At 35.2% G+C, this 27,848-nt stretch overlaps 2 protein-coding genes across 2 annotated transcripts in view; both read left to right on the forward strand.

Moving 5' to 3' along the window:
• The window catches only part of LOC132952283 (agrin-like), a 209,114-nt gene extending 182,271 nt beyond the window's left edge, over positions 1-26,843 (forward strand). The window contains exons 4-26 of the mRNA XM_061024542.1: positions 6,631-6,879; positions 10,473-10,688; positions 11,768-11,989; positions 14,180-14,392; positions 14,511-14,605; positions 16,829-16,943; positions 17,011-17,202; positions 18,233-18,505; positions 18,775-18,936; positions 20,008-20,130; positions 20,218-20,349; positions 20,405-20,551; positions 20,937-21,070; positions 21,146-21,254; positions 21,362-21,694; positions 21,766-21,943; positions 22,044-22,271; positions 22,396-22,568; positions 22,700-22,831; positions 22,916-23,165; positions 23,977-24,144; positions 24,833-25,074; positions 25,898-26,843. Coding sequence (XP_060880525.1) covers positions 6,631-6,879; positions 10,473-10,688; positions 11,768-11,989; positions 14,180-14,392; positions 14,511-14,605; positions 16,829-16,943; positions 17,011-17,202; positions 18,233-18,505; positions 18,775-18,936; positions 20,008-20,130; positions 20,218-20,349; positions 20,405-20,551; positions 20,937-21,070; positions 21,146-21,254; positions 21,362-21,694; positions 21,766-21,943; positions 22,044-22,271; positions 22,396-22,568; positions 22,700-22,831; positions 22,916-23,165; positions 23,977-24,144; positions 24,833-25,074; positions 25,898-25,911 — 4,100 coding nt within the window. The 3' untranslated portion in view covers positions 25,912-26,843. The remainder of the gene's footprint in view (positions 1-6,630; positions 6,880-10,472; positions 10,689-11,767; positions 11,990-14,179; positions 14,393-14,510; positions 14,606-16,828; positions 16,944-17,010; positions 17,203-18,232; positions 18,506-18,774; positions 18,937-20,007; positions 20,131-20,217; positions 20,350-20,404; positions 20,552-20,936; positions 21,071-21,145; positions 21,255-21,361; positions 21,695-21,765; positions 21,944-22,043; positions 22,272-22,395; positions 22,569-22,699; positions 22,832-22,915; positions 23,166-23,976; positions 24,145-24,832; positions 25,075-25,897) is intronic.
• On the forward strand, positions 4,125-5,864 carry LOC132952099 (uncharacterized). The gene has a single exon (XM_061024244.1). The coding sequence runs from the start codon at positions 4,281-4,283 to the stop codon at positions 5,379-5,381; it is 1,101 nt and encodes a 366-aa protein (XP_060880227.1). The 5' UTR covers positions 4,125-4,280; the 3' UTR covers positions 5,382-5,864.
• Positions 26,844-27,848: the final 1,005 nt, after the last annotated feature.

Genomic DNA, 27,848 nt, shown 5'->3' on the forward strand with positions numbered 1-27,848 from the left:
AAAACTGACAATGGCCGTAAACAGCTCAAAAAGAGTCAAAATATTTTCAAAATTGTATTATGTATAGAAAATGCAAATATAAACAACCAGTGAAAATTTCATGCATCTACGGTCATTTGTTTTAGAGTTACACCAATAACCAAAATCGATTTTGTTAAAAATCGATTTTGCGTAAAAATTCCCGTTTTTCCTTAATTTTTCTTTTGTTTTTCACATCGCTTTTGAAAACTACTGGGAAATTAAAATTTTGACCTCCCCAATGCACCAACGATATTCACTTTCCCATCGAACAAGATACTGAAGTCGAAAATCGAAGCATTATTTCGACTACTTATCGTGTACACAGACACAAAAATAAAAAAAAAATAAAAAAAAAAATAAAAAAAAAAACACACATCATTGTAAAATCAATACATTCATCGTTTCACTCAGAATCTAAAACATGCAAATGCATCAAATTTATTCGTGCCCTGATGATTATTTTTACTAATGTGTAATCATAATATACTGTAATACATAATCATAGTTATTGTCCGAATTAGTTAGAAAGACATTAATCCCATACAATGCTCAGGTCTATAATGATTCTCACAACGATTAGATCGGTTAAAAAAAATGCTTTATTAAAAAATCATTATCATCTAAAAAAATCTGATGTTTTTTTCCAAAACCATTAATACGAGCATATTTTTATGACAAGATATTATTTTTAGATTCCTTTTAATAGCGTCGGACAGTTAATCGTTTTTTCATCATTCATTAATCAAATTAAATACTGTAATTAATTAGTCTTAGAAATCTTTACTCATTAATTATATTAATGAGCAATTACAATTTTGGAAAAATCGTATGAATACATATTCTCAATTTATTTTTTTATTTTTTTTCAAGTAAGTTTCGAGTAATACCAAATCAAAAGTAATTGTCTAGCATTCCATCGTCTTTTCAAGGCATATACTGATACCGATCAACATTGAAGTTAATGACGCCACACAGAAATAAAATAACATCAATGCCCTGCAGGCTATATAAATTCATCCCCCTCCCCCTCAACAACCCATAAAAAAAATAAACAATTTATAATGATTATTTAGAGACGGCTTTTTCAAACCAATGACAAAAACAGATTTTTTACGATTGTTTTCATCTATAAACCCAACGGTCAAAACCGGCACCGGAATAAATTATTGAAAAATCGACCTAAATTTTCTATGATTAAAAATAATACGCTTTCGCCAGCTATTGAGTTTTAGTCTTATAATCTACTAAAAAATATAATAATTAGGATTTAATGCGTATTTTTGTGCGAAAGTCATAGATAAATGATAAATATAATAATATATTCTAGTTGGTATATTACGTCGTATAAATTCAGTGTTAGAACGCGAAGAGTTGTTTCGTGTGCTACTTGAGGGCACAAGTCACGATCATGTCTAGTTCTGATCTAATAACACTTCAAGAAAAACAATATTTAAGATTTTTTATATATATATATATATATATATATATATGTACATACACACACCCTTCCACTCCGGCGGACAACTCAATTTTGCCATTAACTATATACAGTTGATTTTAAAAACAACTATAGAAACCACTGACCCTTTTTTTATATATATATATATATATACTACGGAGCAATAAAATGTTTAATCTGTTTATGGCTAAGATTTGCGGAGCGTTACAAGGAAGGGTCAAGTGAAGTTTATACTCATTTTCTATTACGGTTCTCGACGAATTATTTCAGTTGCACATAAAACTGAGAGACGAAAATGTAATTTTTTTTTTTTCTTGCCCGCGCGCTGTTACAGACAACATTAATACTGCGAAATAAAAAAAAAGTAGAAATAATTAAATCCACAAAACAATTTCAACCACCGGGATGTCCGAATGTATTATGTATATATACCGTATATTATATTATGTACGTAGTGCATATTACAGTATTGATATGAAAAAAAAAAAAAACAATTAGTCAACTTGAACATAATATTATACTTTGTTTTTTTTTTATGATTAAAATGATGTTCGCAGATATTTATTAAAAAAAAAAACTATGCCTTCGTCGCAAATACCTTTATAATAATAATATTACGCTTTAATATAGTAAATTTTTAATAGTAATAATTTATTAAAAATATTCACATCTATAGTCTTATATGTACCCACGCATTATTACGAAAATCTACAAATTATAAAAACGAAGGTTTAATGCATGATTTGTTTTTTTTTAATATGCGGTACCTACTGCTCGGATTTTATTAAAGACGTGTCGATAGTAATTTAATAATTAATGTGACAACGCGATGGTAATATGAACATAGTTGTCATAGAATTATAACAATTATATAATAGGTATCCCGGTACAATATTCTTCGCGTTTGATGACAGGTCACAAAAAATTGGTGTTAATATATAAGTTTGATGACTGGATTCCCTAATAACGCCCACTGTTTTTACTGCTCGAGTAGAACACATTATCGCATAAGATCTGTAAAGAACTATATAGGTAGTAAAGTTCAAAAGTTAAAATAAAATACAGGACGAGGGCTAGGGTGTCTTTAAATATAAAAGTGATAATAAATCAACTAGCTTACGGAAGTGCCCCTCTTTAAAGTTCGATTTGAGTACAAATCTCAATATATAAATAGGTTCTGATAATATTATACTTTTGAAACTTTTTAACCGTCTCGAGATGGGTTTCCCAAAAGTAAAACGCATTGTTGTTGTAAATCCGCTCAGAATCTAAAAATGTATTTCGGTAAGTAGGTATGTATACTATATATACGGACTGATTTTCACATAACTCTACCTGCGGATGAAAATAGTAAATACCACTTAAGTAGAAACTATAAATTCGAACAAAGAAAATAATCAGTTTTTTTTTTTTTTTCATTCGAACTGACCCTAAAATCACCATGGTAAAAAATAGAAAAATATTTCATTTTTTTTAAAAAATGGTGGGGGAGTACGGTCTTATGCCCGTACGCCGTATGTGCCACAAATAAATTGACTATGCATATCGACATGTTATGGAAACAGCTTTACTTAATAAACATTCTTGATTGTCCTGCTGAAACAGTTACATTGTAATGGTGTAACGTGCGGAACTGCATTTTTTTTCAATACTAAATTTTCATTGATTAAAAATAGATTATGTTATATACTTTTTTCATAACTACGGCATTTCGTTTGTATGGTCGGAAAACTTTGGAAAATGCAGTTCTCAGGGATTTGGCGTATTCTGTTTGGAAAACAATATGATCCCGGTGAAATGTCTAAATAATATCAAACTGGAGCTTATCGAACGCTCGAAACGAAAACAACTGAAATGTCGCTGTGACGCACAACTACGATATTCAGACTACAACAGTTGTGGCTGGTATATACCTAACCCACAGCATATTGTTATGCAAACAATATACAGGGTGTAACAGGAAGACCTGAAAAAAAAAATGATGCTATTTACTTACGTTTGACCAAATTTGTTAAAACTATATGATTAGTAGAGAATTTAAGAAATATACTAATGTTGGAAAATTCTCAAAAATAATATATTTTGAAAAAAGTTATTGCGTTCCAAATTGATTTAATCCAAAAAAATATTGATATTTTAAAAAATTCTAAAAACAAACTACTTGACCTAGATAAATGTTTTTTTTCCATCAAAATTATTCTTATAATAAGATTCACAAATTGGCTATTTTGAATTTGTCCAAAAAAAATTTTAATCAAAATTTAAATTTTTTATTTTCAGTAATAAAAATTAAAAATATTATTTTTATATATTATACGTGTAACGCATGTGAATATAAATTATAATATATATAAAAAAAACATTTTAAATATTGATTAGAACAAAAGTTATTTCATCTGTCAGGTCATTCTGTTACACCCTGTATATAGTAATGCGTAGGGTGACATTCGAGTTTTTTGTTTTTTACGTACGCACGAAAATCGACTGGGAATAAGGCGTAGGTACCTACAGAGTTTCACGTAATAATAACGATAATATTGTGTCAACTGCACGAAGACTGGCAGTAATTTCGTACGCAGTGCGGTTTTCTTTTCGCTCGGAAAACAACAGCAGCGAGTTTACACAAATGGCGCTCGGCAGCAGTTGTTCGCCTCGGGCCAGACGCGATTCAATTTAGGACCGATCGCCGTCGTAGCACGTACCGGCAACACTCATATCCATATCGCATACGACTCCTTGTCCGACTTCGCAGGTCGCGTGCGGAATCGAGACCCGACCGAGTCCATACATCACGGTCGTCATGTCGTTGGCCGCGTACTGCGTGGCGTTCGCGTCCGCACTGGCGTTCGTGTCGGCAGCAGCGGACCCGGAAACGTCGGCACCCGGACGTCCGGCCACGCCGGCGCCCGGATATCCGGACGAGTCGCTCCAGTACCTGGACGAGTTGCACGAAGCGACCAGGTCGCACCACGACGACGTGATGTTCCTGCGGAAGGTGATGGAGGTGGACTATCTGTGGTGGCCGATCCTCAACGAGCCGGTCAAGGTCAGACGGCCGACCGTGCCGTACTTCGACCAGTACAAGGAACCGGCGCCCGTCGAGTACGTGGAGAACAGTGAGTTGCCGTTCGAGTTGATCTCCACCATGATGACGGAGAACACGTTCACCGGCTCGGACGTCGCGCTCGTCATGGACGCGTTCAAGTCCGCGATGGCGTGTTCGGTGCTCAAGCACGTCTCTCTGCAGGCGCTCATGCTGCACGTTCTGCTCACCGAGTTCATCGATACGATACCGGACGACGAGCGTGTGATGTTCAAAGGGTGGCTGGCGAACATGGTCCAGGTGGCGGCGGACAAGCTGACCGCGATGGACCACTCGCAGGACCCGGACCAGTCCATCACCAGAGTTCGCGCGCTCCTCGTGGAGATGCGACGTGCGCTGTCGGACAGCGCCGCGGCCGACATGATCGGCAAACTTCACGAAATCGGCATGGAGATGTACGCCGAGATCGAGAAGACGTGCGCCGTGCCCAATGGAGAAAAAGGCCATTACAGCGCGTTGGCCAACGACTTGAACAGAGAGAAGAGGGTCGAAGAGCTCAAGGCCCACCGGACGCAGCTCACCGAGAACATGAGAGAAGCCGCCGAAGTGCATAACGTCGACATAATGCACAAGTACAAAGGCGACATAATCATCAGCACGGCCATAACTGCAAATGACATTGCTGGCCTCAACGACGACACCATGAAAAGAGCCACGGCCGCAAATCACATCCAAATGAACTTTTTGTACTTGAACTTGCCCGTCCAGATCTTGACCGAGTCCCAGTGGGTCACCATATCCAAATCGAAAATACCTATGCTGCCGAGAGACCCTACTGCGGTCCCACAGTCTGTGTAGGACGGCGGCACTGTGTAATTCGACATTTGGTATTTTATATGTTTTATATAAGCAGTTTACTTTTGTTTTTGAGATGTTGTGCATTTGAAATTACTTGACAATGTTACTCGAACTCGCGTATTATTAATGCATTATAAGCAATGTGATATTATTCTCATAACGTTTATGTATATTTTTTCAAATTCACCTAATATAATATTATTATAAATACGATTTCAATACTATTTTAACCGAATAAATATGTTATGTTTTTGATTTAACACCTCAAGTCAGATTTTTAATTTATTTCTGTAAATGTATCTTTTCAAATTATATCCAAAAACTCTGTTTTGTTTTTTTCCACTAGTGTTTCACCTACCTTGCAGTGCGTCTTATATTATAATATTACGTTCACATTTTTCATTAAATTATCTATTTAATGTTTACTGTTTAGGTAGTAATTATATTGGATTTATTAACTAAAATTATTGAAATATTTTTAACACCACATAATATAATATATTTGAAATTAAAAGTGAATTGTGTTCTTTTTATCTGTTGTCACGTTTTGAAGCAGAAAATTTGCTTCGACATTCATTTTTGAAAGCAGGTTCTGATATCAAATTTGATCTAGTTCATAATTCGAGGGGTTTAAAATAAAAACCCAACTATTGTCTATGAGCCTTCTAAGTTTGGTCACATGCGGTGAGGTAGTATAGTTCACATAGATTCTTCACTTTTGTCAGTTAAAAAGGGGGGAAAAGTATGTCTGTTACCTAATCATTGTTGTCACTCTTGAAATCCACATAATTGTCAGAACTCGGGTACACTCTAAACCTCTCAAACAGTCGACGTGGGTTCTTTTGCATTTTTTTTTAGTGTTACCATAAATTTCATATATTATATTTATTATTTCTCTGGTACGCGTGTATGACGTACATAGACGTAAATGTTTTTTTCTACACTCGATCTGCGCAGCTATTATTTTTGCATTTTTCAAATAAGACCTTCAACGAGTAAGAATTCCGCGCAAAAAGGGGGTACCAGTTTAGTAATATTTTCGTAATATTATACCGCGTGTGCTGCAGCACATCATATTTTACAGAAGAGTAGTGTTTCTGAAACTTGCCTGCACGACGACATAATATCGTTTACGTTTCGGTGTAAAATGGTCGAATTCTCCAGGCACAACCTAATAATATTATGTCATGCGTGCCCACAATAATAATAATTATGATGATAATATGAAATCCGTTTCGTTTCGTTTCAGTCGGCAGGACCGACCCCTGTCGGTCGGTGAAGTGCTCGCACGGTCAGAGGTGCGTCGTGGACAAGGCCAGTGCGCAGGCGCGCTGTGTGTGCTCCGAGGACACGAAATGCCACGGCGACGACAGCGGAGACGGCGCCGGCGGACCGGTCTGCGGCAACGACTGGAGAGACTATCCGAGCGCGTGTCACGTCAGAAAGGCGTCTTGTGCGTCCGGCCGGAACATAGCGGTCAAATACCGAGGGCTGTGCGGTACGTGGACTTACGACGACGATGATAATAATAATAATAATTATTAATATTTCGAGGGTGATTTATTAAACGTAGAACACTCATTATTCTCAAAAAGTATTAATGTTTTTGAAAAAATTTTTTTTACATAGTTTCGAGTTGTTGAAAAAACAACATTTTTATTAAAAAATTATATTTTTCAATATTTTTTATCCTTATAGTTTTTTAAGTTTCTTACTTTTTTTAATGACAGCATAGAGTTTTAATTTCATTTTCCAAAGCAGAATATTTTTCTAAGTATTTTCATACATAAATATCGAATTTAGGACGAGTAGTTTATGAGTTATGAGTATTTAAGGTTTAGACAAGCGGAGTAGTGGACACACATTTGCGGGGTAACCCCATACCACTCCACTCCACCCATCTAAACTTTAAATGCTTATACCTCATAGACTACTCGCAATAAATTAGATTTTTATGAATCAAAATACTTCGAAAAATATTCTGCTTTGGAATATGAATTTAAAACTCTATGCTGTCATTCAAAAAAGTAAAAACTTAATAAAAATTATATAAATAAAAAAATTTAAAAATATAATTTTTTAATAAAAACATAGTTTTTTTCACGACTTGAAACTATGTAAAAAAATATTTTCAAAGACAAGTAGTATATATTTGTATGTTCACAGCCAGCTTTTCCACGGTAAAAAATGTCCCCCTTGAAGCACTCAGATTTACCGTGTAACACATTTCACACTGATTTTTCACCAAATTTCGTCTCACACAAAAAATATTTACTGTATTTTATTTTTACTCATATTGGTTACACTGTTTTTTTTATCTAAATGTGATAAACAAATTTACGATAAATTTTTTTTTAAAGTCAATTATTTTTTTTTATTATATTCAGTTACGAACGATTGACTGTTTAGCCAAGTTGTGTTTCGTTCGTTAATTTTCTCATCATTTCATTAATTGTTTTTCCAAGTTATGATTTATTTTTAAAAAAAAAAAAAAAAATGAATTTCCAAAGATGTACAAACGATACGTACCAACGTCATTGGTCGACCAAATACGATTCGATTCAACACCAGCGTATCCAGAATTCTCGACTTTTTTATCAAGGTTAAAGACGTTTAAAACCTTTCCATCGAACACCGGTCAAAATAAATACAAACTCTCAGAATGCGGATTTTACTATATCAATCTCGATGATGCAGTTCAATGTCATTGGTGTGGGATAATTCTGCATAGTTTTGAAATCGACGATAATTGTTTTATAGAACACACTCGATTCTAATCAGTGTGTAATGTGTTACACGATAAATCTAAGTGCTCCAAGCGGGACATTCCCCCTTGAAAAAAAATTTTTACCGTGGAAAAGCTGGCTGTGAACATACAAATATATACTACTAAGACATTAATACTTTTTGAGATAATGAGTGTTTTACGCTTTACGAATCGCCCTGTATTATGTTTGTATTTTCCATCGAAACGTTTTCCGATCGAGTCGGTCACAACATTTACCGGTCGGCTGTGCCCGTGATAATGCAGTTATTGTTAAGACACTGAAGTGCACATGCCGCGGCGTAACTCGTTATGTGCGTTACTAAAATAAAGGCTAACAATAATAATTAACGGTGTCGCGGGAGTGTGCAAAAGAGCACAAAGGCATTCGCTTTTAACGGTCTCGACACTGCACTAGTGTAGCGTTGACGGGTGCGGGACACGCAAACCGTTTGGAGGGCAGCACAATATAATATTATATCATACTAGTATTGTAGTTAGGTGTTGAACTACAATGTCGGTGGTCCACGCCGAGACGAGCTAAAAACGCATGTGATGATATTGTATTATAATTTACGGGTACACACACCTGGTATACAGAGTGGTCCAACTCTTGCTCCCCAAACGACCGTAGACTTGAACGATCTATACATTTTTTGCCGTATATACAATGTGTTCCGGGGTGAAGTGACCAGCCGACGTCATAATATGAAAGTATACCAAAAATGATGAAGAAATACCCTTAAAAATTGGGTCTAACTTTTTATTTTTTGAGTTATGGGCAATTACTTATTTTTATCAAAACCATACATATCACTCATTTGTTTATGTATCTACAAAACTCTTCGACATTTTGACGTAATTTTTTTTTATTTTAAAGCCATTTAATATTGTCCCATCGAACAACATACGCAATTGAACTAGAAATGTTCTTATTATGTTTATTAAATTTTAAAAGTATAGAAAAAAGTTGGAAAAAATCAGCATTTTTTTAAAGGAAATCTTCTATTATTCCGAATTTTATCACTTAGTATAGGTTTTTGGTATTATCCCACTGAATTATACTGAATGATATACTTTCATATTATGACGTCGGCCGGTCACTTCACCCCGGAACACATCGTATAGCAGGGGTCACCAACTGGCGGCCCGCAGACACGTTTTTTACTGACCCTAATGGCTGCGTAATGATGAAATATATAATAATATGTAATATAGTTTTTGCATTACGTTTTTATAATAAAATTACGAATAAAAATACTATCCGATATTGTGAGTATGGTATGCATGTATCATAATATACAAGGCTGGGCAAGTTAATGATTGTTTTGAACTCAGTTAAGTTAAGTTAATATGCACCAATAACAAAAAGTTAAAAGTTAAATGTTAATTTAAATATAGGTTAACTCAGTTAAGTTAAAAGTTAATTCACACTTTTTGTTAACTTTTTAGTAAGTAAAAAAAAGTTAATTTGTTTATACAACGCTAGCGTATTTAATTTTTGCCCAACCCAAAACTAAATAATAGGATATAATGTTAATGCTTCATACAGTATTTCCATATAAGTTAGATTCGAATGATATACATTTTTAACTTTAAACAATTTATGATACATATTTTTTGACATGAAAACGATATAGACCGAAATAGATTGAAATAGTGAAATATTATAAAATTAAAAACACAATAAATTAACTTGACTTACTTCTTAAAATGAAAAATTAACTCGTTAATTTCACGTTAATTAAGAAAGAAATTTAGTAAGTTAACAGTTGAGTTAATGAAAAACCAAAAGTAACTAGTTAAGTTAAAAAGTTAAAATAAAATTAACTTTTTAACTTAACTTTAACTTTTTAACTCGTTAATGCCCAGCCTTGATAATATATATCATTTACGTGTCTCCTTCGCCGAGCGTTACGTTTCAAGCCCATAGGTGCAAAAAATAATTCAGAGAAGTTGACCGTTAGGTACGTTAGTAACGTTAGACGCTCGTTCCAAGTAGGTATCTACGTTTTATTGCAATTTAGTAGTTATCAATTATTATTGTTAATGTATGAAAAAAGTCATTGGGTATTTAAATGTGTTCTGGACCGTGGGAAGTTTGGTGAGTTTCAAAACGGACCCCTTTTGAAATTAGTCGGTGACCCCTGTTGTATATAGTTTACAAATCGTAATAATAATTGTGTGCAGCTATGAAAATAATATTATTTTAAATCCCAAAATGTTGAGTATTGTCGTGTGTTTTTTTTTTTTTTTTTTTTGATCGCTCTTTTGGATTTTCACTTCGTGTCGCCGTCTACATTATAATACTGGATTATCTTTTACAGATCCGTGTGACTATATATCGTGCGAAGAACCCGAAATATGTCGTTTGGACTACGAGAGACGTGCCAGGTGCGTGTGCTCGGAATTCTGCGGCGAAGACTTCATTCCGGTGTGCGGGTCCGACGGCCGGACTTATACGAACGAGTGCTTTCTACGACGGCAGGCGTGTCGGATGATGCCAGGTCTGAGGATCGTCTTCCACGGCCAATGCGACCAGGGTGAATAAATCGCTAAATAGTCGAGCACGTTGCCTACAGTTAAAATAATATTCCACTCGATATAATATTATTGTAGTGATAACAATAGTCCACATAATTATGTAATATGTGTTGTATGATTTCGTGTCGGTTGTGTGCATAGAAGGAGGTACGAACTTTTTATTTATACAATTAGGAGGTACCTACGTCATATTTGCAATTTCAATTTTAAGGAAGCCCAGATTTTCATCATGATTCGAATAAAGAGCTTATGTTTAAAATTTTTTTAAAAAAACCATTGTATGTCCGCACTTTAATTGACGGTTCACTGTATTAAAAAACTATACGTATTGCAATAATACGCGCAATCGTAAATGCAGTTATGTCACGAAATGTGTGACAATCGATTTTGTAACGCAATATAATACTTTGACCACGGCGTATTAACATTATGTATATAATACACAGATTTTTTTTTTTTTTATTGATGTTAAGGCTTCAACCCAAGGTCATTAGCCTGCGGAAAGTTTACATTTTATATACAATTAGTTATAGATAAGAATTACATGTTTATGGGTTAGTAGTTTTACAGCTTTACATAATATTTACAGTACAGTTGTTAGTAGTGAGATTTTTTACAAAATTAGATTTTGGTGTCAATACCGATATATTTGAAGAAGCTATGTAATACACAGATTATATATTGATTAAATCATGGGCGGCGATAACGTAGACGATAATATAACAACACGATCGAGTGGACTACGGCGTCGGTTCCGACGCGAACCGTCGCCGGTTCGAATCTCGACCACGGGCGGCTCCTCTCACCGGGGCAGGCAACTGTCTAGAGAGAGAGGTCGCCATCTCCCAACCGGGCATGGCAGAAACCTACGGGTGCCCAATTTGAAATTATGGCATAATAACCAAACGCGCGTGTTTACCAAAAACCTACAGTAACCTCACACACAATTGCAAAAAAAAAACCACCCAATGGCCCAAGTGTACCGTTACGACCCCCACGACATAGCTGATTGCCAGGCTCTATAGTTACTAATCGAAAAAAAAAAAAATACGAAATGACACGATGTGCTCCGTTCCAGGCGTAAACCCGTGTCTGAACTTCACGTGCTGGGAGGGATCGCGCTGCGCCATCGACCGCCTGGGCATTGCCGAGTGCCGTTGTCCGGAGCCCACCCTTTGCGAAACGTCGGTGCGACCGGTTTGCGGCACAGACGGTTATACTTACGAGTCAAAATGCCTGTTGGAACGGATCGGATGCAGCAAGAGGTCCGGCGTCACGGTGGCATACGACGGACATTGCGGTAAGAATACGCGCGCGAGGTCGGTTTTGTAAAAATATTCGGGTCGACGTTTTGAAACGCCGGGGGAAATATTATTATCACTTGTAACGACAAATTTTAGCGGTAAAAAAAATATTATCTTTTTTTATTTTTAATTTTAAAAAAATTCGATTATTTTTTTATTACCATAGTCGACGTTTATTATTGACATTTTAATGTATTTAAAAACAATACATTATTATATAAATTATTATTCGTTCTGAAACAGAACAATATGCTTACAGACGCGTAAATTATTTAATATTGGATCAATAGATTTACAAACATTTAATATTTAAGTAAAATGAGTGAAATGGCAAGGATACCTTACAAATCTTTGTGATACACTATTGATTACTCCGCTCGTATAAACTTTCAACGCTTATTAACATCAACAACAAAAAAAAAGAAAATACTCATCGATATTCTATATTTATTATTTACACATCAAACAGAGAACGTTTTATGCCAATGACTATAGAGCAGAGGTATTCAATCTGTTTCCCAGGGGTGTAGCGAGAGTTGTTGAAGGGAGGCGCGTAGGGGCACAGGAAACCGAAATTAATGTAGGTCAAGGTTAATATAAATATTATTTATAATCATCAAAGCGGTTGTGGAAACGATAATGAAACACATTACCCGACTGTTTGAAGTTTTATTTCTAGTACTAAAGTCACTGTTATTATCACCCATATTATATTGGGCATAATATTGTATCTGTATTGTTTCAATTTGTTCATAATAATTTGGAAGCCGTAAAAATATTGTGAACACACAAAGGAGCCGCGGGATGAAAAAGTTTGAATACCTACCTCTGCTATAGAGTATAATATAGAACATGAACTTGTTTATTTGCCATATATGTGGCCACTTTAAAAAAAAAAAATTAAAATAATTAATAATAAATTTTTTCAAAATCGGAAACACCGACAAAGGGAAGTCAGCTAGTGTATCATACGAAATTCTATATAAGGTACCTGTAGGTATAGCTGGTATAGGGTACCGCGGTCAACTGTTCGCACTTCATTACTCCAATAATAACTAATAAGTAATAACTAATGACCTATAACTATTAAAATGTATACTAACATTGTGATTGTACTTGAGGTTCACTAGCACCAGATAAAAATATATTTATAATCGAACATGTTTAGTCAAAAGCCAATGACAGTTTACCGAATTTTAGTGTTCGATACAGTGACATTCTTTAACTTCTTCCAATTTTTCGTCTCTAACTTTGACATTGAAGATAGGACTACACAGCTAGTTACATATACCCGAAGTTGGTATCATACTTTTGTTTTGTATTTAAAACGTCGGTTGGTTTGTTAATTTACCATTGTTTATTATGTCAGTGAAGTTAATTTTTTCATTGTTAAAGTAATATAATAGTGGTTTCGGTATTATGTTTCTTTATTACAAAGTTATGAAAGAGAAAAACTATTTATATAGGGTGTCTACTGCCTAATAATATATTATTAATTTACGTGACCTAGATTTCTAATGAACAAATCGTCAGAATATTAATTTTTTTATAGCTTATGACGTTCTAAAAAAATGTCCTTACAAATTAAATGCCTCTAAAAAGTTAACTATAGGTAAATATTTAGCCAATAATTAAAAAATACAAGCTGGAAATACAAAAAAAGTATAAAATATGATCTATTGACTACCTATGAAACAAATAAATATTATTTTGAATTTTTGATTAGGGCGGTCACCGCTTTCAATCACACGAAAAATATTTTTTTAAATTAAAATTAATTTTTTTTCTTACATAATTTTATATTGCACTAAACTCGAAAATGTGTTTCTAAACAATACTTTCGTCATAAAAATAAACAATATAATATTGTGTTAAATAAAATATATTAACTTTAGAAATTCTTCCATACATGAATATTATAGTTGCAAACTGTAAAGTGTCTTGAAATGTTAAATACACCCCGAATCTTAACGCAATAAATGAAGTACCTATAATTTGTGTAGTTTTTTATTACTGACTTGGTTACATATCGTACCATAATATGACAACATAAAAAATATCATACTCTGTTGTGCGTTGGTGAAGTCGATACATTTTAAGGATTTTCTCTCTCTCTCTCATTCACACGCACACTATTTTAATTTCCGTATCATGCGAACCTACGTTTCTTACGTTTATTTGCGCAGGGGACGCGAATCCGTGCAACGGGTACTTGTGTAACTTCGGGGCCACTTGTAAAGTGAGAGACGGAAAAGCAGCCTGCGAATGTCCTTTATGTTCCGAACACCACGAGCCCGTGTGCGGCACCGACGGTAACACGTATAGTAACGAGTGCAAGTTGAAGTACCACAGCTGTCAGCAGAAGCAAATAATCGGAGTGTCCCACAGCGGAACGTGTAGTAAGATGATATTATTATTAAACCAATACATATGTCATACAGGACGCACACTAATTTATTGTACACCGCCCCCTCGCCGGCATTTGATCCTATGTAACAGAGCCGTTATGCTTTTCAGACGATTGTACGAAAATGAATTGTCAGTTTCACTCGGTTTGCGAAAGCGATGGAATGGAGGCGAAGTGCGTCTGCCCGACGTTCAAATGTGCAAACGTAAGAATTCGAGTACACAATATCAGCTATCGTATTATTATATTGCCCATCGTAATATTATATAAATATGTATTTATATTTTATTCGTCATCGAGTGATGATTTTACTTTATATTGTATACATATTACTTGATGCTAAATGTTATTAATAAGTACCTATACCAACAAAAACACTGCGTGTCTCTAACCCGAGTACGAGATTAGCTGGGTTGTTGTTTATTACAATATTATTTTAATATTTACCAACGCGATAAATTTTCGGGGGCGTACCATGTATTATATCTGTTATCCAATATCCTGTTTGCTTTGCCTTATTTTCAGTCGATAACAGATTCACAAGCACAATGTTCAGCTCGATCGCTAAAAAAAAACAAAAAAATAACTTCAAATTGTCTCTTATCGTGAGAATAGGAAATCGAGTAAGGGACATGTTTATCAACTGCGATTAAATTTAATCTAATCTGTGGCGATACATTCGTTTCTATGTGTGTCTGATTTCGTCCCTGTCACATTCGTTTCAATAAATATATTTTGTAAACAAACATGCGAACATTTCATTTCTCAATCTCCAAGTTAGTGCCAGTTTTGATTTTGTCATCGCTTCGAAACTATATATCCAGTGTACAACTTTTTCCGATAACTTACTAAAATTCTGCCTTCCGATCTCGTTTCATAAATTATATTATTGGGATGTCAGACTAATCAAAATCTTTTTTTAAAAACACTTCCCTAAATGTAGGTATTTTATCTATATCGCGCTTTACTTTTAATTTGTACTCTTTATACAGTTAATGTTTACTTATAAGTAGGGATCAAAATTTTTGAAAAAAAAAAGGTTTTACGAAAAACACCCGGTTTTTTCGGAAAAATTTGGTTTCATTTAAAATTACCGGAAGAAATGATTTTGACAAAAAACTGGCTTTTTTTCTGAAAAATTGAATGAAAAAATGGTATTTGTTATAAAATACTTTTGTACCCCACCAATAATGTTTTGTTGTTACGTATTTTCCTAAAATTTAATATTGTCATTTTTCATTTCTCAAGCGTGTGTTGTTTATATTTATCTACAGCTGCAAGTAAGATTTTTTTTCGGTGGAATACACTCTCCCTTATAATAAATATTGAAATATCCGTATTATTACTTTTAAAAATATCATTTTAAATTTTAATACAATAATACATCAATGATGACTGTCTTGGCAAATTTGAAAAAATGCAAATGGTTTTCTTTTACTTAGATTATTTTAATTTTTAAGCGTAAATAAAATCCAAAAATTCCGTTTTTTTTTAATTTTCCAAAAACTTCGGTTTTTTCGGAAATGTATTATTTTAATATTTTCCAATTTTTCCACATTTTCTAAGGCTCTGGGAAAAAACGGTTTTTTTCCAAAATTTTCCTGAATTTTTCAACAAATGTTGATCCTTACTTATAAGTTTATCTTTTTTATTTATTTTTTAAACATGGATCGTTATTACTTTATTTTATCATCTACATCAGTATTCCACGCCTGTTTCTATATTATTTCAAAACGTAATAAAGTTGATTACTATTAAATTCACGAAAATAATTATTGCGTTAACGTTCAAAACTTTCATCACATTTATTTTCAGTTAAATCAATCCTTTTATTACGAAGGATTATAAAGTTTTAAACACGCGTGCCCAGGTGCTCTATTGGTTCTGTCCAATAGAATTAATAGTTCCAAAAACGTATTCGTTATTGCGTTCTATATAATATTATTGTCCATTTGCAACATAATATAATATTATAGAAGTTACCGACCTAAAACCAATAATAAATAATAATTATTTCAACATTATGCCTCACTAGGTCGAGTAAACTTTGTCGCCGGATAAAAAGTCTTGCGCATTTTTTTTTTTTATACATCGTAACATTTTATCAAATATTATAATATTATGTTATTATAGAAGGGATAATGAAATTTATTTGGAAATAAATTAATCGCATCGAATGCGACCTACAGCCGCGCGTGTATTATGTGTGAGGATAAGAAACTGCTAGTTGATAATTAATGGTGAGATTGTGGTAATAATAATTGATTGTTAAAAGTGGGGTGACTAGACCTGCTGCAGTATACCAGCTACTGCCGAAAAGCATTAAACCGGTATAATGTAAAGTAACAATGGTTTTGGAATTTATTTTCCAAAAACCATTGGAAACCTCCGCCAGTTAATTAGGACGAACTCTAATTTATGTACCCAGGCAAGCGGTAAAGTTTGCGGTACCGACGGCATTACGTACACAGACCTTTGTCATCTACAAAACGCCAGTTGTGCAACAAGGAAGAAAATATTCGCAGCGTACGCGGGCGAATGCGGTAAGGGTGATTAATTCGGTGGTTTTCAGCTGTTTACCTCGAAATCACACGCATTAAATGATTTTAGGGTCGTGTCACGATCAGAAATGCAACTGTCCCGAAACATGCGTGGACACGAAATCAAAAGAACCCGTATGCGGGTCCGACCTGATCACCTACAACAGCGAATGCGAACTCCTCCAACGGTCGTGCGTAAAAAATGGCACTCACAATTTGACGATTCTGTTCTACGGCGACTGCAAGGAATCTTCGTCCATAGGTAACGTCCACCGTCCCACGTGCCCAGTGGCGTAATTACGGGGGAGGGGTGGGGATTTGGGTGTCGTATCCCCCCCCCCCATGACTTTTTTTTTATACTGGACAACCATATTATTATCTATCGTTTATGTATCCACTTAAATATTATTATTACTATTGTACCGACTGATATAGGTAGTATATTTTCTAGAAACAACAAATAAAAACCCAAATCCCTTACGGCCAATGGTAACCAAGATAATTTTACCACGGATTATATAAAATCTGTTTTATATAGTATCTGTGATATTATACTTGGTAATAAACACACTAATCACTATTGTAATATTGTGCAAAATATATATTGAAACAATGCAGTTTAGCCCGATTTTTGGGAATTTTTTTCGGGAACCTATATAGGTTTGTTTCAACGAGTTGTGCACTGCAATGGTGCAATTATAATTTATCGGCCGGACTTAGTTCCAAGGTTAAAACATTTTGAAGTTCAGGGTTTCGGGTATAGTGTGCATACACAGATTATTCTACGAATCTACGTAAAAAATTCAGCTTAGCTCCAAGCGATTTAAAAAAAAAAAATTTCGGAAATCTGTTTAATATTTCAACGAGTTAAGTACAATGGTCCAATCAGAATTTTTCAGTCGGACTTTGTTATGAGATTATAACCTTTTGAAGTTTGTAATTTCGAATAATTTACGTCTAGGAACTACTCGTAAAAGTACACTTTTAAAACTTTATTAATTAGTATGTAATTGTTTGTTTTGCACTATACATGTATATACCTACTTGCATTATGTAGATTACAGATCAAAATGGTTAGACTGAGAGGTTTTTATGTTATAAACCAATTTTTTTAATGAACCCAAACCAATGGATGGGGGAATGGGTAAATGTTTCAATCTCCTCCCACCCACAAACATGACCAAATTACGCCACTGCCACGTGTTCAGGTGTACTCGCGTAACGTGTGTGTGCGAGTGTCTTACACTATACGAAATTTTTTGTGAAACATAAAGGTAATAATATGCTTTTAGGTAAAATTTTAAAACCCCATGGTTCGGTGGAAAACAGCGTTTACAGCAACAGCAACGACGTGTGCAAAGACATTAAATGTGACTACGATGCCACGTGCGAGGTCGGACCCGACGGATTTCCTCGGTGTTCGTGTATATTCAACTGTTCGGCGACCGACTCCTCGCCCGTTTGCGCGTCGGACGTTCGCACTTACAACTCGTTGTGTCTAATGAAAATGGAAGGGTGTCAGAGGCAACAAGAACTCCGGCTGAGGCCCATGGAGTTGTGCCAAGGTGCGTGACGTCCGCACGTCTATATAACAGCGGCCAGTGCCGGATCCACAAATTTAAGTGACCCGGGGCACAACACAATAATATTAGCACCACTAAAAGTTACCAATAAAAAATGCGTGTGTCAATTGAAATGTAATAAAAAATTATGAGCTTAAAATTTGAAATTTGCGCCCCTCTGTGATTGCCCCCCCCCCTAGATCCGGTACTGACTGCGGCATTATCATATACGTATCTCGTATACAGCTCTAAACGTCGTTATCGTTTTATAGGCATGGAAGTCAAACCTTGCAACGGTAAGAAACCCTTGATGAATCATCTGAACGGCAGAGAATTAGACTGCGGCCACGGTCCCGACAGGCAAGACTGCCCGTCGACCAGTTATTGTCATCAAACGTCTAGGTTCGCCAAGTGCTGTAATAAATCTGATCGAGGTAATACGTCAAAATTATATTTTCAATATCGTATAATATAATATGTATAGTTTACGTAGCGTACAATGTAAATATGTATAAATACCGTAGAATCGGGTAACTTTGATTTCGTGTGACTACTTTGACACACTTACATTTTTATTCACCTGCAGAGAATTATGACTAGAGTGTTAGGATGTTGATGACCTAAAAAACACACGAAAATGCCTTAAAAAAATGCAAAAATGCCCTAAAACCTTCAATAAATGAACTTAGAAAATGATCTAAAAAATCTAATTAAATAAGTGAAAAAAATGTATTTATAAATAATAATTTTTATTAGAGATATAGGTGTGATAATAAGGTTCGGTTATTTGATCGGCGTATGTCTGAAAGAGCACATGGTTTATCAATGCATAACACTCAAACAGTAAATCTTATACTGTACGCCATAAATTTAATCACAACAAAAACCCCACAGTAATAATATTAAAATTATTGTTTTTTAATATCATACAAATTTTCTTTAAAATCTAAAATTTGAGAAAAATGCCCCCCACATTGTACAAAATCTACAAAAAAATGATTTAAAAGGTTGAAATATGACGTTAAAAACAAAAAAATGCATTTATAGGTAAAAATCCCTTAAAATGCAAAATAAAATTAGAATATTCTGAATCAAGGGAGCATGAAACAAATTTTTAGCTAAAATAGCATTTAATAAAATCAAAAGAAAAAAAATGCTATTCATCAACTCTAATCATGACAATTTAATTGTTTTTTTCTTAAATTGGAGTTACTATTTGATACCACATTAATAAACCTTGTGTAACTTTGAAAGCATTTTAAAAATATTAAAATCTCAGGAGATAAAATCATCAGAAATAAAATTAAAACGTTAAAAAAATTGAGCATAATTAGCTGTGGCCAAAATTTAATTTCGAGACTATTATCGTTAATTCTATAGAAGTTTTCCGTGAAATAAAAAGTAAAATTGTAATAAAACAGCAAAAAATTATCAAAGTAACCTCATATTATACTGTACACATAAATATTATGTATTAAATGTAGACTGTTTAATGATCGATTTAGACACAACAATCGTTTCGGACAGTTGTCAAAATTCGTCTTATGGCTGTTGCCCTGATAAAAAGACTCCGGCAAAAGGACCGAATAACCTTGATTGTCCTTTGCTGTGCAATTGCAATAAATTGGGTAAACATTGCAGTTTATAGTCAAAATTACGATAATTCTTGCGTACCTATAGTAATATAAGCCGAATAATTTCAACGGTTATTTTAGGGTCGATATCAGAGGAGTGTGTCGACAAGAAATGCCTGTGCAAATCTGGAGTTGGTGGAGAAAAGTGTGATCGGTGTGAGCCCGGGTATTGGGGATTACCGAAAATATCATCAAATCATCAAGGGTGCATGCGTGAGTAGTTTTGAAATTGGATAATGGAATATTTAACGAATACGAGCTATTACAGCTTGTGGTTGTTCTCTGCTGGGTTCAGTTCGAGACGACTGTGAACAAATGACCGGCCGTTGCGTTTGTAAGCCAGGAGCTATAGGACCAAAGTGCAATAAATGTGAAGACAGTTCTAAAATTTTAAACCCTGCTGGATGTGTTTCGCGTATGTATTGCCTTTGTTAATTTTAATCAACTAATATAAAACTAATTTTAAGACGCGCGATAAATCTCTAATAAATAAATACAAAATTCAAGTAGAATATTATTACATCGAAAAACTATAGATTATTTCTAATAAAAAAATATCTAGGTACCTGCAAATACAATACGAACAATTGCGTGCAATTTTTATTTTATCGTGGCGCATGTGGTTCTAACGTGCCATATATAAATCTATATAATATACTTTTAATGCCACATAACACAATAACCGTCGTACGCGGTACCTATTGTATGTATGAAACGCGCGTTATTTTGTGTATTAATAAAACGATATAGTTCGGTTACGTATTGTTATTCCATCGACAAACACATCTGAATTTCTATAGCTGACGTGGCGATGCAAAATTTAACGTCTTGTAGTCAACTCGTCTGCTATTATGGCGGCGTGTGCGAGATGAACAACGACAAACCATCATGTGTATGTCGGGCAACATGTGCCGAGGACGCGATACGTACGACTGTAAGTACTTATGTTATTACGAATGGTGCATTAGGTACGATAGAATATGAATATTCATCTAAATCCAATATTTAGTTGGTGTGCGGTAGTGACGGGCAAACGTATAGTTCCGAGTGTCAGCTGAAATTGTACGCGTGTCGCTATCAAAAAGACATAGTCGTCAAGTCGCACACGTCGTGTAAAGGTTAGTACGTAACCGCTATAACCACACGTACATGATGGGCATGGTATACCTATACTCGTAAAAATTTTACGGTTTCTCGTTAATAAATTGTTTTGTCGGTTGCGCAGACGAAAATCTCATACTGCCCGGCACGGAGGGGCCGAAATTCACCGAACCCCAGGACATAGTCATGTCGAAGTCGACGCGGCACCTGTTGTTTTCCGAACTGCCGAACTTCACTTACAACACGTCCGGCGGCTACGAAGTGGACATCATACCCGAGGTCCAAGACCTGACCGGGAGGACGACGTCGGAATCCACCGATCGGGAAACGTCGCTATGTGACCCAAATCCGTGCCAGAACGGCGGGGAATGCGAGCGACTGGATTCCGGTGGTTTCCAGTGTCATTGCCTCGCCACGCACAGTGGCACCGTTTGTTCCAACCCGGAGGAAGTCAGAGGTAAACCGCGAAACGTTTCAACGACATCATAATGATCGACAATGCATACCTATTATAATATACGTTTTCAGAACACAAATCTGCTGCGTTCAACGGACATTCGTACGTTCAGTTGAAAAAATTGAAAGCATACCACAGGTTCAGTCTGGAAATGGAATTCAAAAGCTTTTCGGACGACGGGATTCTGCTGTACGACCAACAGCAACCGGACGGGTCTGGAGATTTCATATCGATAGCAATAGTCAACAAGTAATTTTTACACTTCTCTGTGACTATAATTCCACGACACGACTGCGTCACCGCGGGGACGGTTACGATATTTTTTTTGAAAAATAAATAACGTGTTCAGGTTTGTCGAATTTAAATACAATCTGGGCAACGGGGCCGTAGTCCTGACGTCTGTACACCCGATAACGATCGGCACTCGGCACAAGATCGTAGCTAAGCGATATCAAAAAGACGGTCTGCTGCAGTTCGAAAACCACGAGCCGGTTCGATCCGTGTCCATGGGGTCGCTGAGGTCGCTGGACCTGAATGACAACGCGTACATCGGATACGTCCCGATCGTGCACCAAAAGTATATAATATACGATTTATTATTTTAGTGCACAATCATACGTAGAGCGAATCGTCGGCGCCCGCGGGGAACGACGACGAAAGACCACCACGAAAATGATCGAATATTAATTTATTTCCCGCAGGATATTCGAAAACATCGGTGTAAAGTCGGGATTGATCGGGTGCGTGCACAGTGTGAAAATAGGACGTTACTCTGTGAACTTGTTGGGATTCGAAGACGGCGATTTGGTGACCAATTCCGAAGGCGTGACGGAATGTCAAAAGAGTTGTTCGAATGGCACGTGCGCTTGTACAGGTAAAAAGAGCGTTTGGAGAGTATATTATCGATAAAAAAATGTTTATAGGACGCGCACTAAATCATTTACCGATAATATACTATTTCGTTTGAATTATTATTATTATCGTTATTGTTACGACAATTTTTAGGCAATTCGTGCTACGACGACATGGCCTGTTCGTCGGAGCCCTGCAGCTTCGGATCTACTTGCGAGTCCTTGCCGGGCGGCCGATACGCCTGTTTTTGTCTGCCGGGACTGACCGGCGCCAACTGTGATAAATGTAAACTTTTTAAAATTTTTTTCGTACAATTAAAAACGCCATTTTCATATTAACGTTTGACGCGACGATCGTTTGATTTCGCAGTCGAGTACGGTCTGACCAAATACTTTTCACCGGAATTCAACGGAAAGAACTCGTTTCTCAGCATACCGCTGACCGAAGACCTCCGTAGGACCACTCGCCTAGAATTGTGGTTCGGGACGACCTCCGACACGGGCTTGTTGTTGTACAGCGGTCAATCGTACACGGGACAAGGAGATTTCATTTCCGTTTACTTGTCGGGCGGCCGCGTGAGACTCACTTACGATTTGGGCAACGGCAAGACGAACATCACGTAAGTCACATCGTACCGTTTCGTTATGCGTTATGCTAAAAAAATATGCATATATTAACTTTGGTGTACGATATATGTATGGTGTATGTCCCAAGTCAAAAATTAACATTTACATTTTATATTTTTATGGTACAGTGAGTCAAAAATACAACTCATCAGTCATATAATTTGTTTAGATCTAAACATAAGTCACATTGTGTTGGGTACAAAACACATAATATGTCTAGTTAATATCTGAGAATTTGACATAAATAATTTTAAAATAGTCTTAATATCTTAAGTCAAATTTAGTAATAATTTTAAATGCATGCCCTGTTAGCGCAAGTCAAAATAGTTGGATTTTTATTTTATTTTATAAGTTACTCAAAAATCGCGAAGAATTGATTTTAAATGTCTACATAAAGTTTAAGATAAAAGTATAGGTATGTAAAGGTACATAAATATTAAATTAAACTAATTATCAGCCAAGACATTATTATTATCAACGGTTTTAAATGATTTTTCAAATCTTTGTTTTCTCTTCCTGAAAACTAGACGTTGTTGACTTACGACATGTATACCATACACCAAAGATAATATTATAGTGTTCAAGAAATGGATAGCGTGCGCAATGAACCCGCAAAGATCTTATTCCGCATACAAATGTAAAGTTTAAGGATATAATTGGATTCGAGAAAGGGTGGATAAAGTTAAGGGTGTTGATATTATTACATCCACTTAATAGAATTTTCTGTGGGCTTCAATGGTGCAATATAATATTACATAATAATATCGTCTACGAATGTTGTACAACGACGACGTCTGTTTCTAGTACCGACGAGAAGATTGTTTTTCTGCCTCAATGGAATTTGCTGAAAATCAAAAGATTCGACAACCAAGCTTCCATTCAGCTGAACAACGGCAACGTCACCACAATCAGCTCAAGTTCCCCACTTGTTGAATTGAACTTGGAACTGCCGCTGTACATTGGCGGTGTACCGTAAGTCTGACGATCGCAAACTTAGTTTTTAACAATATCTGCTCCCTACACTATTCGTGTTATGATCGGACATAAAATATTGCAGGCGCGTATCCAAAAGATTTTAACAGGGGTTACACGTCTCTTCAATGTTATATTAGGTAATTTTGAACATAAATGTATTTCAATCGTGGCTTAAACGACAGGGGGTGACCATCAAAATCACCTACAATTACCGGTGGAAGACATAAGCACTAAAATTAGATTAAAAAAAAATGTTGTATCATGCGAAAGCCCCAAAATGGTATCGTACGAAAGCGCCAAAATCCTAGATACCTATGTGCCACGGTTAATAGAACTGATATTAAATTTAGAACTATATATTATATTTTTAACAATTTTTTATTAGATCGAAAAAATTAACCGTCTTATTCAAATTATATTTATTTGTTTGTATATTATATTTTAACGATTTATTATTGACAATTCTTTATAAGATCGACATTTTCAAATAACTACTTATATAAAATATTAATTTTGGAGCAAACGATATGTCATTTCTGCACCTTTGGCGCTTATGCCATATAGAATCAATAGCCACCCCCCCCCCCCATCCACCCGTAACCGCGCCTGAAATATCGTATATTTTATGGGTCGAGGCGCAGTTTCGATACGCGGTATACGGTAAGCAACCGCGTGTATTTTTCAGTGCTACCATTATGCTGGGCCAAGAGTCGATCGCCGACAAACCTTTCTACGGCATTGTCCAGAGGGTAATACTCAACGAAAAAACGTGCAACCTGTCGTCGGGTCTCAGCCAGGAGGTGACTCCCTATCGAGGCGCACCTTGTGGTTACGCTCCTTGTCTGAACGGCGGCACGTGTTTTCCGGTCCTCTCCAGATTTTTGTGCCATTGTGGTGAACAGCACTTCGGTCCGTTGTGCGAACACAGTAAGTTATTGTTGCGATTCTCCGCCAAATGTAAACCCCTACACGGATAACTTTTTTACCTGAAAATCAAAAATAGTGTCAATCTCTTACACGGACATTTTTACCAGAGAAAAAAATAGGGTAACATCCTAGACTCCAACAATGTATTTGAAATTTTAAATAGGTACACGATTTTAGAATTGAAAAACTCAAAAAGCTAAAAATGATAAGTTGAAAATATTAATATATTTATAGATAAAATACAAACACTTGGTTAATGATTTATTTTAATTTGATTATTGTTTAAGTTTTTATTTACATAATATTATGTAGCTGAATTCTTCTTTGTATAATATGTATTAATATATTGCAAGAAAGATATTTTATGTCAATGTCGAAAATACGTAGGCATATTTTTTTTCTACTGTTTTCTTTTTTAACATAATTTTGATTTTTTTACCAATAGACATAAGTCATTTGGTTTTTTAATATTTTATAATGTATGGTAATCAATTAATTAAACGATTTAAGCTGGAAGAAATTATTAAATTCGATAATTTATATAAGTACCTATGCTAGGAGGAAACAACAGCGATACAAGCGGTATTCACTTTTCCACATTTTTAAAAAATAATTTAAAAAACTTATCACCTATTATTTTACTATCGTTTGTAGGAGTTAACACTATCTTTTTTAGGAGTTAACACTATGTTTTGTAGGAGTCAACACTATATTTTGTAGGAGTTAACACTATGTTTGTGTAGGAGATTACCTACGTTTGTAGGAGTTTACCATTCCTCCTTTTATTATGTGCCTGTAACAATTTTTATTTACAATTCCCTAGCGCATAAATCATAATCGCCATCCGGAAAGGAGCTACCCGAATACGAAGCCACCAGCTGAGCTCAATAATCGATTACTGGTAAATAAATATTGTACATAAAGAGAAAAGACTATTTTCGTTGGAGGCCATCGGAGCTCAAAGATCCTCTTCGATTCAAGTTTGTATATTCTTTAGGATTTATTTTAGAACCGTCGTTAATTTCTACGCAATTAAGTTCCTAGAAATGTTTTCTTTTATACTCGACCCCCAAGTTTGTTAACATAAATTATTATAGATATAATGACGACGTGTACATTTATCGAACAATTGATTTTAGCATTAAGACAATTTTATGTACGCGTTTATACTTGTAAAACAATATTAATTATATATAAATACTTTTAAAATGTGTATAAAATCATGACTACACCAATATCAAACCTATTGTTATATCCGTGGCTTATGAATAATCAACATAAATTTGTGTTAATAATAATGGATGTTATAAGTAAAAAAAAAAAATGATTTCTATTGTTATAATTATTATTAGAATTATTATTATTGATTATTATTAATATTAACATAATGTTGTCACGAAAAAATAAAAAAAGAACCGTAAATTATGTGTATACGAACAGTGCTATGATTGTATTTATTTAAAATCATTGAATAGACAATAATAGTACTACATTGATTTTTGATTTTATGGGGAAAAAAAAACCATGTCTCATACTTTACCCAAAAATCATTCGCCATATTCTAGATCTAATAATTGACGTTTTTGAACTTTTTTCAAATTGTATTATTAAATAAAAAAAAAATTATAAAATGTATATAATAATAACTATAGTTTTTACTAATTTAAATTGCTAACTAATCACCGATAGAAAAATAGATGTATATACAATTAGTTATGATTAATTGAACACTTATCCACTTCGTTGCCCGGGTAGATTTGCCTTACTTTTAATTTTATTCCAAACCGATGCCCCCCTGGCCACTGCTATGTAGTATAGACGATATCGGTTGTTCGGTACTGTTACGTGCTGCCCCTTCAGCGATCCAGAACGATGATGATTTGAAATAAAACGGTAGTCAAATCAGAACGGTAAACGCAATTATGTTATTCATTAGAATAAGAATAAATGGACAATGTCGTCGTTTTGTCGTGCGGAATATGGCCGAGTGATGGAGTGAAGTAGCTCTTGTTGTTAACGCCTCTGGTCCAGGTACATCTGATTATCCTGTGCTCCTGGCGATGCAGTCGGCTCCTTTGATCTGGTCGGCGCGTGGACCTATATAGGTGTCCTCGGAGTAGTTATTCTCACAGCGAATGAAACCGCAGCCGCCTCGCAATGGCAGTGCCGTTGTTGTCCGCTCCTCTTGACTAGTTCGCCAAATGTGTATTTTAATTGGTTGCCGAAATGTCATGACATAATGTGGAATATAATATTTCACTGCTACGCGAGGTCGTATCTCAAGGATAAACGCTTTTGCCCGAGTAACGATTATAATATAATATACGAACACGTGAATCGATTACCTACACGTATATTAAAATTCAGTGTTAGGAACAGATAACAAAAAAATCATCTAGATAAAGATGAAGATAACAATATTAAATTTTATCTAACATACAGATAAAAGATAAACAAATCAAATTCGTCTAATAAAAAGATAAAAGATAAACATATTTTATCTGGATAATTTTAGAAATTATAATCAGAACTAATTTGAAAAAATGTATATACCGTCATGTAAGTACACAAAATAATACACACACAAGAAAACCCACGGGGGACGGAGTGGCCGACCCGAGTTCGATACCTCGGCCGCGGGCGGCATTTTTCTTCGGGCAAGTCACGGTGTCCGGAGAACAAGTGCCGCCATCCCCCCACCCGGGGCACGGCAGAAACCCATTAGAAATTCTGCCAAAACACGACACACACGTGTACCAACCTACCCAATTTAA

The sequence above is a fragment of the Metopolophium dirhodum genome, chromosome 9 (assembly GCF_019925205.1).
Source record: "Metopolophium dirhodum isolate CAU chromosome 9, ASM1992520v1, whole genome shotgun sequence".
Lineage (NCBI taxonomy): Eukaryota > Metazoa > Arthropoda > Insecta > Hemiptera > Aphididae > Metopolophium > Metopolophium dirhodum.

Coding starts and splice junctions, on each gene's coding strand:
- LOC132952099 (XM_061024244.1), top strand. CDS start 4,281: ATGTCGTTGGCCGCGTACTGCGTGGCGTTCGCGTCCGCACTGGCGTTC.